The sequence below is a fragment of the Pinus tabuliformis genome, chromosome X (assembly GCF_031772625.1).
Source record: "Pinus tabuliformis cultivar Carrire ecotype Pingquan chromosome X, CPIR1, whole genome shotgun sequence".
NCBI lineage: Eukaryota > Viridiplantae > Streptophyta > Pinopsida > Pinales > Pinaceae > Pinus > Pinus tabuliformis.
This window is the reverse complement of record NC_142308.1, coordinates 10,144,549-10,157,518: the sequence shown is the minus strand read 5'-3', so window position 1 is coordinate 10,157,518 and position 12,970 is coordinate 10,144,549. Positions and strand designations below refer to the sequence as shown.

At 36.8% G+C, this 12,970-nt stretch overlaps 1 protein-coding gene across 1 annotated transcript in view; it reads right to left on the bottom strand.

Moving 5' to 3' along the window:
* Positions 1–1,045: 1,045 nt before the first annotated feature.
* The window catches only part of LOC149138026 (NAD(P)-binding Rossmann-fold superfamily protein), a 332,971-nt gene continuing 321,046 nt past the window's right edge, over positions 1,046–12,970 (bottom strand). Inside the window, exons 8-10 of the mRNA XM_089448107.1 lie at positions 2,618–2,660; positions 1,781–1,872; positions 1,046–1,533 (exon numbers count right to left, since the gene is read on the bottom strand). Of these exons, the coding sequence (XP_089304233.1) occupies positions 1,363–1,533; positions 1,781–1,872; positions 2,618–2,660 (306 nt within the window). The 3' untranslated portion in view covers positions 1,046–1,362. The remainder of the gene's footprint in view (positions 1,534–1,780; positions 1,873–2,617; positions 2,661–12,970) is intronic.

Below are 12,970 nucleotides of genomic sequence, written 5' to 3'. Positions count from 1 at the left end.
CTTTCGCTACACTACTCTGATGTCTGCATTCTCCACTTCAAGCTCATCTTGCTCTGTGTTCTTAAAGAGCTTCCTCTGGTTAATTCACCTCTGCTCTCCTCTCAGACTCAGTCAAACCGGTATCGCTCCTGAGCTTTATGCAGCACATAAAAATATGTGTCTACACCCTTTAACATCCCCTCACACCAGAGCTTCCACTGTCTCTGATTTGAATTGTTCGAGGACCTGCTACCTATCTCTCTTGAGCTTACAAAATGTGGTTCTGTCTCGAAATCATGTTGTCTCCCTCTTAAAGTTCTTACCTACACATAGCACGCACTCACCTTCTTTGCTTATCTAATAAAAGCATATCCACATAAAAATCCGAGACAAAAAGACTCCAAACAGAACTTGCACATTATCAGATTCAAAGATATATATTTACAAATATTTTAAAGATCCTCTTGGTCTGATTTACAACATAGCAGATTCTGGCCTCAAGCCAATTCTTGGCTTCTACAAGCCTCTCTCTTGTCTCTCACACACTCCTCTCTCTATCCTCTATTATTCTATATTACATATGAATTACATAAAAAAAAAATTATACAAAAAGGGATTGAAACCACTTTTCATTTCAGATCCAAGAATTCCTCCTAGATCCACAAAAGCCTCAACTAGACCCTCTAACTTAGAACTATTTTAGCTCCATGAATCTATCCATAATCTAACTAACTCTGAAATCTCTCTAACTCTCCCAAATACTCTCGAGATCTCTCATTAGAAGAAGATCTGATTACATCAATCCTCACTTTAAATCATCTATCTACAATTATTCTAAAAACTTAAGGAAAATACATTAATTAACAATTTCACACAATTAGGGAACTAACTCCCTTGGTAAATGAAAACACCCCTAGCCTAGTCAAAATACATTTTGACTTGGAGGCAAAATGCCCCTGAATCAGGTAGTCTCTTTGTGGAAAATCAAGAGGACATGGCTTCACTATGATTTTAAAGCTGCCATGGAGCCATTTTGCATAGGATGATATGTATGTGAAAACTAATATATCTTTAACAACATAACTTGAAATTATTACAAATAAATTAAAAACAATAATTGTTTTCGCAGAACTTGGTCAAAACTAATTGACTTTTTCCTTAAAAGAAGGATCATGCCTGAAATGGGAGAAAATCCACTCAAAATGTATCTAGATGACCCTCAGCCAGTTATATTCAACCCTTGAACCCTTGGTCCAAATTAACTTCTGCGTTGCATTCCTACACGTAGATGGAAATTTGTGGCAATTACATATAAATGCACTTTATTCAGCTATTTTAATGAACGAACACCCTTATGTAACAAAATAAATACGTATTGCTTTCTCAATGATCTGTGTGACGAATGATGCCCCATACATCAATAATTCCAGGAGGAAATGCAACATCAGTTGCTGCTCGAACAGCAGCTTTTGCCACGGATGATGCCTTGACAGGGGGTAATAATAGTGGCCCGATAACAGGAATTTGTGACGCAGATTTTGCATTTCGTAAAACCTGCAAGAATTTTTATATTAATGACCAAAATAAGTCAATGGGGGTAGAAAGTACACCAAATCATACTCCTAGTGTTGGGAGTGCCAAAGGCATCTGCTAAACACGAGAATTCGTAAAGCCTTATTTAATTCCATGACTCAATTCACAAAACAAAATTAAGCTACACCAGGCATAAAAAACAAGTGCATAGTCAACTCACTTAAAACAACTGCAGGTAACAAAATAGATATTTGAGATTGGAAAATACCATTTCCAGTGGGGCACCCACAACACCCAATGGAATTTTTAAGCTTCCAACTTGGCGAGTCCCATAAATGAATCCAGGCCTGAGAATCACACCTGTAATAACAGCAGTGCACCCAAGAGTATTAAATTAACAATGGATTTCATGGGTAGCTGCAAAAATCAAAAGTCAAAAGCACCAAGGCCTATTGCTATCCATACTCGTCCGCTCAAAATTTGATTATAAACCAAATGCATTATGCTACAAAACTTATTTATATAGTTAAAGCGAATGACACATCATGAATCATAGCACAGGGAAGCATGATATATATACGAAGGAGGACAGCTAGCCTCAACCTCAGTAGGGCTCCAATATATTCTTGAGCTTAAACCATGTACCTTGAACCCACCCGCACGCCACAAAACAAGGCTAAACCACAATTGCCTTCACTACCCAAATTGAAGTACTGAAAACGTGACTTTGGATATCTCAAAAGGTACATCTATAATCAGGCTTAAAAGCAAGCACCGCATTGTGCTCTCCACAACCATTTTAATGCCAGAAAGCATTTGAAATGGAAAGCTCCTGATTAAAGTTGAAATCTTAGCTAAAATGTGTCAACTTCACATCAATGATGGCAATGCAATTTAACAGGAATCTCTGATGAGTGGATATACAAATAAATTTGATCCATTAATAACTGCCCTCCATGCAAGCCAAACTTGATAACCCATTTCTTAGAAATAAATTGCACATACATTCTACATTGCATTTAACATCAACCACATTCTATCTTAGTGATATATGATGCGTAGATGCTGTCAGTTCAACAATCCCTCTAATTCCCAAAAATCTTACCTCCATATGGAAATTTTGACATCAGCTCTTTTTCAGCAGCTCTCTGTTTCAACACAACAGATGTCAAATAAATTTAAAAAAAATGATGGCAATTTTAACTACTAAAAGGTATAGAGATAGATGAATAATTTGTTCCATTTCTTGTATTCTAGTTCAGAAACTCAGTTTTTACTTTTTATGCTAACTTTTTACATATTCTCTCTTTTGCTCAGTTTCCCTGCTATCCATATTCAATATCGTACTCTTGAAGAAGCAAAGTAATGACAGGCCATTCTTTGGGATAAATGATAAATATTTATATTTAACCAAGACTAACATAACTTTATTGATTTTATTGATTTAAGGCTATGTATATTACCATACCAGAACTGCCTTGGAGTGATTGTGCTGTAACTACAGCTCTTCAAGGCATAACCACAGCACAGAGAATACTCACATAGATGAGAAAATGTGAAATATGATCACAGTACTAAAAAGCTAGATTCTCATATCTATAAATTCAGAGTCAAAGGAAACGTGCCTATTACTGTATTACACAGGCAAATTGCCATAACCAGCATACTTTCACAATTTTTCACGGTAAAAAGAACCCGACCTTTGTAAGCAGCCTTTTCATCATTTTATGGTAGGTCAATTGACTGGAAGTATCGAACATCATGCTGAGGCTTAAATGGATTCAGAACTCAAATACATGTTTTGAAGATGAGATTAATTGCAGAATAACTAATTTAGCCAATCAAGAAATCATGATAAAAAAGACTATTGCATAAGGTCAAACGGTTAAAAAAATAAGAAAGGTAAAATATTGATAAGCCTCTTGGGCCTTGGCTACTTCTAGACGACTGATGCTTTCACTTCTTGCTCAAGGGACATGATGTTCAACAAAGTAGAAGCTAGCAGTGCAAAGAATTCTTAGCAGTATCTTTTCAAAATCCTTAAGAATGCACTTTTAAAAATCATAAAACGAAGTGGTCTATCCAGACTCTGAAAATAACTTTAAATGCATCTTAGCTAAGCAAATGGCTATGAATGAATGCCCAATTATATATTGAACTCTTGGTGCAGTCCAAGTCTTGGATATTAGCTAACTAATTAGCTACGAATGAATGAGCAAATATATATTGAATTCTTGATTCTCTCCACTTCGCAATATCACTGCTACAGAAAATTGTGAGTTTTTCCAAATTTTGAAAATATTGCAATATTTTGAAAATATTGTGATATATCAGCAATATATCAAAAAAATTGAAAAATATGGGCGAAATCAAGATATTTAGAATTTTTTTGCTCACTTGAAGAGGGAAAAGTGTTGAAGGATCTAGGGCAAGTGAAGTTAATGATATTCTTCTTGACTAGATAACTATTTGAGAGACATTTTAATTTTCTTATTAGCACAATCTTCTCTTTGATATTATTAGAGTGTGTGTTTCTTATTTAATCAAATAGCTACCAAAAAACCAAAGAGACAAGAACACAAGATGTTGGCATTCTGCCAGCGCCAAAACCTCTCCCTCCTAGAAAGGAAAACCCGCACATAATTCTTCTTACAGAGATTCCAATTGACAAATACCAAGACCATGACCCTTGACCTACTAGGCCACTCCAAGACCAACACACCAATCCTCTTCAAACTGCTGAGATCATCATCAACACTACTGCTTCATCATTGAGGCCATCACTATTGCGCCATGACTACTCCTTCATTGAGATCTTCATCACGACCTTGATTCCATGTCTTCATTAATGCACTGAAATCTTCATTATGACCTTGTCTTCATTAGGATTATGATCGAGATTATGACTGTCATTATGTTGAGGTCTTGAAACAAGAAAGAAAGAAATTATTTTAACGTCCACGAGGCTAAAGATAGCCTATGGGACAGATTGCTTCTTCATCTGCTTGATGTATTTGGCCTTTTTTTTGTGAAGCTTCAAAATAAATGCTCCCAACTTCTCGACAAACCCCTTGCTAAATAGATTATCCCAAGAGCTAGTTGCCAGTGTATCTGCATAACTTTCCCTGTTGTCTTTGAAGGCATCGCATTCTAAAATGAAATGTTTTTTTGTTTCCACTTTTTGGGAAGAACAAAAAATGCATACTCTTTCCTCCCACACTTCCTTTGGCCTTTTCCAGCGCCCTGTTTCACAATGGAGTTGATGAGAATTAGTCCTTAAATGAGCAATAAGAATTTTGGCTCTCCAAGAGATATTGGCCTCTATGTATGCTTTTGGTTGATGACTATGAGTGGGATTAAACACTTCAATATGGTAATTTTTCTTCCTTCCTAGCTTCTTATCCCAAGTACGCTTGTGGAACTTTTCCATAACAAAAGCTTTTATCTCTTTGTTGTTTATGGGACACGCGTTCAAGCAAATACCCCATTTACTAAACCATTTGTTATTTTGCTGCATCCAAGTTTTTTTGCTCTTGCACAATCTATCATTAAAGACAACCTTAGGCCATCTACCCTTTTCCATTTGCTCAATTTTTTTAAATATCTTATGACTCGCACCATGACAATTGCTTCAATAGGAGCAGTCCCTGTTTCACTTAACAAGATAGCATAAGGAACTGCACTTTTAATCTTAAATTTGTTTGTAATTAAACACTTTGAATTTTCTCAATTTGTCTCCACTGCATGTCGGATGTATTGTTGGCCTATAGTTCACAACCATAGAGAATCACTCGAATCACTAGAAGCCCAAAAAGAGTTTGAGTGGTTTTCCAGTCCCATAACTCTGCCTCTCTACACCTATTTTGAAAAGCATAAAATGCTTTCCAAGCCCCCAAAGTTCTTTTCTTTCTACAACCATTCCAGCTTAGATTTTTGTTGAAGTCAATTATGAGGTATTTGTAATCCGCAACTTCTTTCAGATTGTTGCCTTCAAAGTAGAACTTATGCTGGTTATGTTTTCTTTTCTTAGAGAAAACCACTACTTTCATTTTTCTGATATTGACTTGCATCCCCACACTTCTACAAAAAAGCTCAAGGGATTAGTAAGTGCTCTTGCAAACCAAGAGCCGTTTTAGCAATCAGAATAAGGTCATTTGCATACAAAAGAAGCCTTACAACAAACTTGTCCAAATAGATACCATCACCCCCTTCTAAATTTAACCACTCCTCAAGCTTCTCGATATATAAACCAGAAAGGGTAGGAAACAGTGGCCAGCCTTGCTTGACACTGATATCGCTTCTAAAACTTTCAGAAATACCTGCTGAAGTTCTAATTTTGACTTTCACCTCTTCATACAGCCTATAAACAGCTGCTCTCAAATGTTTAGGAACCCCAAGTTCCTCCATTCTGTGCCAAAGCTTATCCCTAGGAACCGAGTCAAACACTTTTTTGAAATCAACAAAGCAACAAAAGACTTCTTCCTTTTTCTCCCAAACTTTTTCAATGATGTGCCTTAAAGTTATACAATGATCAACTATGGAATGTTTAGGTCTAAAACCTGCTTGCCCTTTAGCACGCTTATCTCTTTCTTTTGCCCACTTGCTAATTTTGTTTTCTAGCATGCTTCCAAATAGCTTTGCAAACAAAGGGTTTATCATGATGATCCTATAATTGGAGGGATTATTGACGTCACCGCTCTTGAAAAGAGGTATTGCCAGACTAGTTGTCCAATCTGTGGGGAGCGCTTGTTGTATGATGTTGTTCAAGATTTTTGTAATGTGAGGTGCAAGAAACTTCGAGCCCCACTTTAGATATTCTGCTTGGAGTTTAGCTAAATCTTTTGCTTTTCCAACACCCAACTTCTTGATACCCATCTCTACCTCTTGTACTGTGAAGAGTTCAGTATCAGTGTTGACCAAGGGGGGAGGGTCAACCTTGGGAACCTTCTCATAGAGTTGTCTTGCATAGTCAAACCAATTAGAAGCTGTAATATTATTTCCAATTTGTAAATTTTTCGGTTGGAGCTCCTTCCAAAATAATTTGGGATTATTTTTCCCAAGGAAGATTAGTTCTTCCCTCCTTGAAACCATGAAATCGGCCTTTTTCTTGCTTAATAACTGTTTGTAAGCTTTGAGCTTTATGTTATCCTTGTTTGACTCTTTCCACATTCTCCTTGCCTTTTTGCATTCCTCATCAAACCAAGCATTAACCGGAAAGAAATTTGTTTCAGACTTCTTAATTTTTGCTCTTTTGCACTTCGCAAGTGCACATCGAATTAAATGTGTTAATTCATGACTATGAAGGCTGTGAATTGTAATCTCTCCTTCTTGAAGAGCCTCTCTAGCGTCATTTTGAAGGTATTACAATTTTCTGGGGTCAAAAGAATTCTGCCCTATGGGAGATTTTGTTGGACATGTTGAATTTTTTACTCTAATTGTTTCTTTCCAATCCAAGAGAAACATAAATAAATTGGCTTGTGATCTGATTTCAAGTCCCACAGCTGATCTCCAATCAAAACTTCCTCCATTTTCTCACACAAACCATGCGAGCAAATTACATAATCTACCACACTTGCTCCATTGTAAGTATTGCAAGTGAAATTACTGGACTCTGCCCATCTAGTCAAGCCATTACAAATGACTAAATCAAAGGCCCCAGCTAGAGTAAGCAATTGTTCACCAAAGAGATTGCAGCCCTTGTCCTCTGAAATTCTTTCCCCCCCCCTTTTCTTGGCAAAAAGGGGCAGCACCTGATCAGCGTGTCCGTGCCATCCTGCAGTCATCAGCAGCTTGATCATTTTGATTGTAAACCCAGTCTGCATGTATGAATTGTAAATAATCTTAGCAGACATGAGTCGTGTATGTGAATTGCCTAGGTGGACCTAACTTTCTAGCGGTAATCTACGTCCCGGAAGGTTTTTCGTCTCACCGATCCATGGATCGGCAGAGTTTTCCTTCAAACCTGACCCCAAAGCCGGGATGGATTTTGTCATTGGAATTTTAGGAGAATCCTAGTGTGTTGATCTGCTAGATTATAGTTGTGTCGCAGAACTAGGTGAGTTGTGAGGGTCTATGTTAAAGGGGTTTTTCTCCCTTAAGATGTAAATTGAAAAAGTCATGATGTAATGTGTCATGAGGGTCGAAAAGTGTTTTAAATCCCCTCATGAGTCCTAAAGTCCTAGGTCCTAGGTGATGTTTCCGAAGGCTTGGTTCGATGATCCATTTTAAAATGAATTAAAAATTTTTAAAATGAATAAAAATAATAAAATAAATAAAAATTAAAAAATGAAATAAATAAAAAATAATAAAAAATTAAAAAAAATAAAGCAAAAACCCTAACTAATAAAATAATAATATTTTAAGTGAATAAATCGACGGATGAGATCAAGAGATGTCTTGATCCTCATCAACGGTCGAGATCATTTCTACATGGATCACTCGAACTAGCCGTTGGGATCATTTCCTTTAAATAGGGTGCTAGGGGTCATTTCAGATAATTGGATCTGTGAGTCTAAGACTGAAGAAGCTCTCTTGTAAATCTGTTTCTGGTTAATAAAAGAAGACTTTGGGGTCCATATCTTGCTGGTGTTACTCCCTTGAAATGCTGTGAGATTGTTTAAATTTTCTGCATATTTTATTTTCAGCCATTAATAATAGCTTTTTGTAGAGTATTGTGAGCACAGGTATCTTGTTCACTTGCTGGGGTTTGGGTGCGTTAGGGTTTCTGAAGTAATGGCAGGTATCTCCATTACTTTTTGAGATCTAGCAGCATTTTTGCCCTCTTTATTGACGGTTGTTTTGAGCTGTGCAGAAAACATTTTCTGAAGGAATTTTGTGGGCGTTCGAGGAAGTTCTCGGCTGAACCAGCCAACTCCCGCAAGCATTTTTTGCTGAGCCCAGTTGGATTTGATCCTAGGTCTATCATTCGGTTTATTTTTCTAATTTGCATGAGAGATTTTCTGAAGTCCTTCACAGCGAAAATCTGAAATCTTTATTTCTTTAAAATTTTCCTGTGCTCATTGCTGAATCTGGCTGTTAAGGGGCCAAAAATTTGTACATTAATCAGTTGTTTTAGGGTTTCAAATTCTTTTGATCTAAGGTTTCAAGTTTTTGCTTTATACAGTTTTCATTAGGGTTTTGTTTTCGTGTACAGGGTTTTCATCAAGATCAGATTTTCAGGAGTTTGCGGCTGCCCAGATTACAGCAATCCTGTGCTTACAATCGTGGCCATCTTTCAACTGTTTCTCTTCCCACCATTGTACTTGCATTTTCATTCATTCAGTAAACAAGGATCAAAATTCGGCTCTATTTACATTCAAAATAAAAACGCAGTAAAATATTGCTTGCTGGCCGGTGAAGAAAAGGGTTTCAGGCTCTGGTTATTAAAGCTGTGTATGCCCACACAGAGAGAGCAGAAGTTTCTAAACGATACAGCGTGTGAAACACGCATGTTGGCCATCAAAAGGAAAATACCCACGCATATTTTTTAATCACTGTCGACTGATCTCCTGACCGCAGTCTATCAAGCGATTGAGAAGGGCGTGACTGCATACCCTGGATCGGCCCGCAGGCCTGTCGAACGTCCCACAGACATTTGATACACATGCTAATTTTTTTTTTATGGGCCAAGTGATTGACGAGTTCTGAAACGTGCGTTGAAATTTTCTTATCAAGCGCCAGGATCAGCGTGAGGTGAAAGCACGCATTTTTGGCATGATGTTCATCTAAGCCGTCGCAGCAGGTCCCTTTGAAAACGACGCTCAGTTCAGTCACAATTGCTCAGCATCCCGCGCGGGCATTAGAAACATTGACCGAAACTCTTTCAGGATTAAACACCTCTCTCCGTCAAGCACCAGGTAAGATTCGAAGTGGTTTTAATCTAATCGCTCCACTCACGTTTTCGGCATGCTCACGCTCAGGTAAATCACCCCGCCGTCTGAACACTGGAAGCTGCAATTGTTATCATCCACCGTCGAGAAGGAAATCGAATCTGCTCTTGCGTATGGTAAGTTATCCGCCAGGTAATTCCTCTGCCAAATCTGTGTATATTTCATTCTCAGCGTGATTATCCGTCTTGGATTGCTGCGTTTCTTCTTTTTTTTTACCATTTTAGACTTTGACATTCTGATATTACGTGATACGTAGGTTTTTAGTCTAGCATTTAGTTATAGTTTTCGATTTTCATTTTTTGTGTTTTAAATAGGTTCGATTTTTTTTGTTAGGGCTTTTCTTATTTAATAGTAAAGTTTTTTTTTTTTTGATTATGTATTAAAATTGTTATGTTCTTTAATTAGATTTTCATTTTGGATTTTATTACAAAGTTTTGTTTTCAAAATATGAAAAAAAAAAAAAAAAAAAAAAAAATCCATTTTAGGGCTTTTCAATTTTTTTTTTTTTTTTTTTTTTAGGGTTTTGTTTAAAATTTATAAATAAAGGATTTTTAGGGTCTTAGCTTTAGATTTTAAATTTTGCTTAGTTTAGATTTTTTAGCTTTAATATTTTAAAAATAAAAAAAATAATAATCATTGTTTAGACTAGATTATAATTAGATTTTAGATTTAGGTTTTAGGATTTTTTTATTTTTTTTTAAGTTTAATTTTGGCTTTAATTTTATTAAAAAAAAAAAAAAAAAAAAAAATTTAAATTTTTTTGCGGAAAATTTTCTTTGTCAGATCCAGTCATTTTCGGGAATTATTATCTTTCATGCTGAGATCTAAAATTTTCAAATCGAGATACAAAATACGATATCTGGTTAATGGTTTATGATTCGTGGTGGTTTAAAGCATTCACTTTTTTTCAAAATTTTCAGTTGCCGGATATCATTTTGATCATGTGATTTAGCTAATGACAAATGATTGCTGTTCACGGTTTATGTTTCTACATCATCTAACAAGTAATCGTTTTAATAACAATCTCTTAAGGCACTGGTCTGCTAAATTAATCAAATCATTTTAGTGCTTATTTTAATCGTGTCTCGTGTCTCCCAACCGACTGGTCGACAGTTGGTCTCATTATCTCACAGGGACTACCCCCCTTAGCCGCGGGAGACAGGCTTAAACGGAGGGATCGGGGATCAAGGTGACAGCGCCCGGTCTGAGGGTTGTCGTGTCAATCCGCGCGACAATATTTTTTGGCGCCGTTGCCGGGGACTTTGTTTTCTCGGCATTTTATCATCTTTTCATCATTCATCGTTCATCTGTCTATCATTCGTTTGAGCCGGCAACGCCAACATTTTTTGGCGCCGTTGCCGGGGATAGAGTTTTTCTGTTCCTGGAGGTTTTCATCGACATTCACCTTCTCATCTTTCTCGTCTCTCATTTTGAGCTGGCAAATTCAACCTTTTGGGTTATCATTTGGATCTTTTATTGCCTTATTTTTCGCCATAGCAGTAGCATCTCTTTGGTTTGTTTCTTGTTTGGGTGGCGACTCCACTTTCTCATTTTTCCCAGACAAGAAGCTTTCCTCATATCTGATTGTGGTTACTTTTTGGATCCTAGAATCAGATTCATTGTTCAAGTGGCGACTCCATTTCTTTCATCTCTTAATTCTCTTGAGCAGAAATCTCTTTCTATCATCCATTTGATCCCTTATTGTTCATCATGGATTATTCATGTAAACCATGTCATTTTACTGATAATCTCCATAATCTTCCGAAAGAGGCCATTTCTAAATTATTTAAGTTCTCGGGTGGTGATTCGGTCGCTGTTAGACATCATTTAAACATGTTTACTTGTGTAATGATCTTATATTGTAGATTTCCTCAATATAATCATGAAGATTTCAAGATGCGTCTATTTGTCCATTCTTTAGAGGGTGATGCCTTAAATTGGTTTAATAATTTTCCTAATGATTTTTTCACTTCTTTACAAGACATTCTCAATGCTTTTAAAGATAGATATGATAGTCCAAACAGCTTGCCTTCTGCCTCTAAAATTGTGCAACAAAATGAAAGTAATTTGATAAGAGGTCCAGCTGAAAGATCCCAAGACGATTCATCATGTCAGAATGTGTCATCCACCGGAAATATTGTAGATCAAGTTCATGATAGTGAAAAATCAGGGACAAATGACAATGAAAAAGAAGAGCAAAAGCAAATTATACGAGACCTAATGATGCTGGTAAGAAATATGGAAATCAATCAAACTAATTATGTCAATGATGTGAAAACTTTATGCACCCACCTGGAAAAACGTAATAGGGAGATTGAGGTCACGCAAAGTCACCATGCTAAAGAAATTGAGGCTATGAAGACTAATCATGAAACATAAATTAGAATCATGCAAAGCAAGATGTCAGTCTTAGAGGAAAATATGGTGACCATTAAAGCTGATCATGATAGGGAAATTGACTCTATGCAAAATAAGTTATTAACTATGGATGAGGAAATGACTATCATGACATTCAATCATAATAATCAGTTGGCTGACATGCAAGCGAATCATAAAGAAGAAATAAATTTCATGCAGCATTACTTGATGGACATAAAGGAAAAGAACAATAAAGAGATAAAAGACATGGAAGAACATCATGCCAGACAAATCGGTGATATAAAGGTTGAACACTCTAGACAGATGGATGCCATTAGAATACAGGTTCAAAGGTTTCAGCAATTGGAAGATGAAAGAAACCAGGTGACATCAATAAACCAGGAGCCTTCTCATTTGCCGCAACAAGTTCCATCTTATTATGAGAAGGTTATTGATTCGATTGAAAGATGGTTAATTGAAGGAGATCCAGATAGACTTAAAAATGATAAAGATCAGATACAGGATAAAGAAAGACATATCATGCATACTTCATCTGATAGTTTTGAAACAGAAAGCTCCATGTCATCAGTGATACAGCCTGCCAGAAAGAAAAAACGTAAGAGAAAGAAAATAAGACGAAGATTTGATACATCAGACGGCCGTGAGCAGCTTGATTTTCGGATAGGAAAAAGTCCTACCATATGCAAAATTGGACATGGCACATCCGACAAGCAGCCCACAGATTTGCCTGAAAGCAGGCAAATGCTCAGTATGCACTATATTGAACACATCTGACGCCGTAGGGCATCCTTTGTATCGTATTTCTAACCCTACTCCTTGTTTTTTCCGCATTTTTATTTATGCTTTAGATAGTTAATAAATGAAGAGCTTTTATCTTTTCTGTGCTTAATGTATATGCTGATTTTTGGAAGGACGCTACTTATTTTTGTGTTGTATGGATGCAGATTCTGGATTCTCACATTCCTGCAAGCAGCAACGTGTCCCCAAGTAGAGCCAGATGTTGACCACTACCGGTCAACTACCCATGCAGTACCCCCCCCTTTTCTTGGCAAAAAGGGGCAGCACCTGATCAGCGTGTCCGTGCCATCCTGCAGTCATCAGCAGCTTGATCATTTTGATTGTAAACCCAGTTTGCATGTATGAATTGTAAATAATCTTAGCAGACATGAGTCGTGTATGTGAATTGCCTA